At 57.3% G+C, this 2,144-nt stretch overlaps 1 protein-coding gene across 1 annotated transcript; it reads right to left on the bottom strand.

The window, feature by feature from the left end:
• Positions 1-6: 6 nt before the first annotated feature.
• OLIG3 (oligodendrocyte transcription factor 3) lies at positions 7-477 on the bottom strand (the record flags this gene model as incomplete). Its single annotated transcript, XM_006776224.2, has 1 exon — positions 7-477. A coding segment is annotated over exon 1 (471 nt), but the record flags the coding sequence as incomplete, so codon positions are not given.
• Positions 478-2,144: the final 1,667 nt, after the last annotated feature.

Genomic DNA, 2,144 nt, shown 5'->3' with positions numbered 1-2,144 from the left:
GAAGGGGGAGTGGTGGCCCCCGTAGATCTCTCCAACCAGCCTCTTCATCTCCTCCAGGGAGCTGGTGAGCATGAGGATGTAGTTTCTGGCCAGCAGGAGAGTGGCGATCTTGGAGAGCTTCCGCACCGAGGGCCCGTGCGCGTAGGGCATGACCTCGCGCAGCCCGTCCATGGCGAGGTTCAGGTCGTGCATCCGCTTGCGCTCTCGCCCGTTGATCTTCAGCCGCAACTGCTGCAGGTCCTGCTCCGACAGCTGCTTCTTGATTTTGTACTTGCTGCTCTCACCTGCGGCCTTGGCGCCGGCCCGCGAGAGGCTCTCCCCGGGCATCTTCTGCACCAGGTCGCCCTGCGTGGAGGAGACCGAGTTGAGACGGCTCTCCTGGTGGTGGTGGTGTCGGTGATGGTGGTCCCTCAGATACAGCTCATCCATGTCCGGAGATGAGGCTCTGCTGGAGACAGAGCTCGAATCAGAATTCATTTTATTACAGGGGATGTGTCCCGGCCGCGGGGAGGCTTGAAATTAAAGAAAATCTTGAATTTTTTAAAAAAAATCTGCACAGCCCAGCAACCCACTTCTCAGCGACAAGACGTGAGAAGAAAAGCTGAGGCACTGCCTTCCCCTCCTTTCTCCCGCCCACTCCCCTCTCTCTGGGTAGGCAGGTCCCTGGACAGCTAGTTGGTGTGCGCTTGAACTAACCTCGCGCGGAAAAAGAGGGGCTTTTATAGAGCTGCGGCGGAGAAAAGAGACAAAAGAAACCCTCCTATCTATCCTGGGCTGGTTAGGATGACGTGCCATCATTCAGGGCGGTGCGCTTTGCTGTCCCATTTAGCAAGGATTCCTATTCATATTCATCGCGGGGCCGCCCGGGGACACCTCTGCTGAGAACCGCTAGGAGCCCCCAGGCGCAAACCCTCTGATTGACACACTCACCGCTCCAGCTCACGCCTTCCGATTTTTAAAAAACTTGCTTCCACCCCAAGTCCCTTCTCGATTTCTCTAAACAAATCACACCTCAGACAGCGAAGGCAGGGAAGGAAAGGGGCTAGGAAGGCCGGCAGGGATTCCTCTGGGTTTGGAGGAAGGAATAGAAACATTGTTTCTCCTCCCTTTCATAGCTGCTCTCAATTTTGGACAAATGTGGGCACAGAAGTCCTAGTGGAACGGTTCTAGGGGCAGAGATGGATGGAGGGCAGGTTCCACGGGCAGTGGGGGGGCGAGATGGCAGTCGAAGGGCGATCTCTCGGGTTTTTTCTTTTAATTAGTTCGCTTTTCATAAACAGATAGTGTGTTCATTCTGTTAATTGGGCCCTTATGGTGTGGCTTCAGCGGGAGAGTCATATCTGGCGATGGGTTTGCCCCTGACACTGCTGTGGAGATGGTATAAAGCTTCCTATGTCTTGTCTTTGGTTTTAAAGAAATTGAAAGAATCTCAGCTTTGCCCAATTCTCTAACTTCTTAGACCTGGACTCGTCGGGGGGGCGGGGGGAATCTTAGTGTTTACAAGAGCATATTTAAGAAGGGGAAGGGAGGAAAACCAGCCGAGGGGGCGGGGAGGAAATTAGGGATTGGAAAGCTTCCCCGCGGCCGCGGACCCCCGCGACGCGGACCAAGGTGGGGCAGGCCCGGGCCCGCAGCTGGGCGGCCTCTGTGCCCGCGCGGAGTGCGGGGGCAAGCTGCAGCTCTGGGTCTAATGATAAACTACGAGAGAGAGAGAGAGAGAGAGAGAGAGAGAGAGAGAGAGAGGTTCGGCAGCGAAAGGGTCTGGGAGAGCCTGTGTGTGCGCGCGGGCACCGAGGGCCCCGCACAGTGTCCTGGGGATCCGGACAGGCCTGGCGTTCGGAGCTTTCAGTGCGAGCGCCTAGGTCGCCGGTTTGTCTTCTCCTTGCTGTGATTTTGTTACTCGGGAATAGCCAGGCAGAGTGAGGGGTGGGAGGGTAGAGATCCCCGGGAGGGAGAGCGCCCGCGGGCGGCCTCTAAGAGAACTGGGCACCGCCACGCTCTGGGCGCGGAGCAGCCGAAGACAGACACCAGGTTGTGCCGAGTGTCTGGGTGCAGAGAGTGACACCGGCACTATCCGGGACCCTCAGGTAATGAGGGCTTCCGTCTGCCTGGCAGTCACTGCAAGTCTCCAGGACTCGCGAGGA

The sequence above is a fragment of the Myotis davidii genome, unplaced genomic scaffold, assembly GCF_000327345.1.
Source record: "Myotis davidii unplaced genomic scaffold, ASM32734v1 scaffold266, whole genome shotgun sequence".
Taxonomy (NCBI): Eukaryota; Metazoa; Chordata; class Mammalia; order Chiroptera; family Vespertilionidae; genus Myotis; species Myotis davidii.
This window is presented reverse-complemented; position numbering and strand designations above follow the sequence as displayed.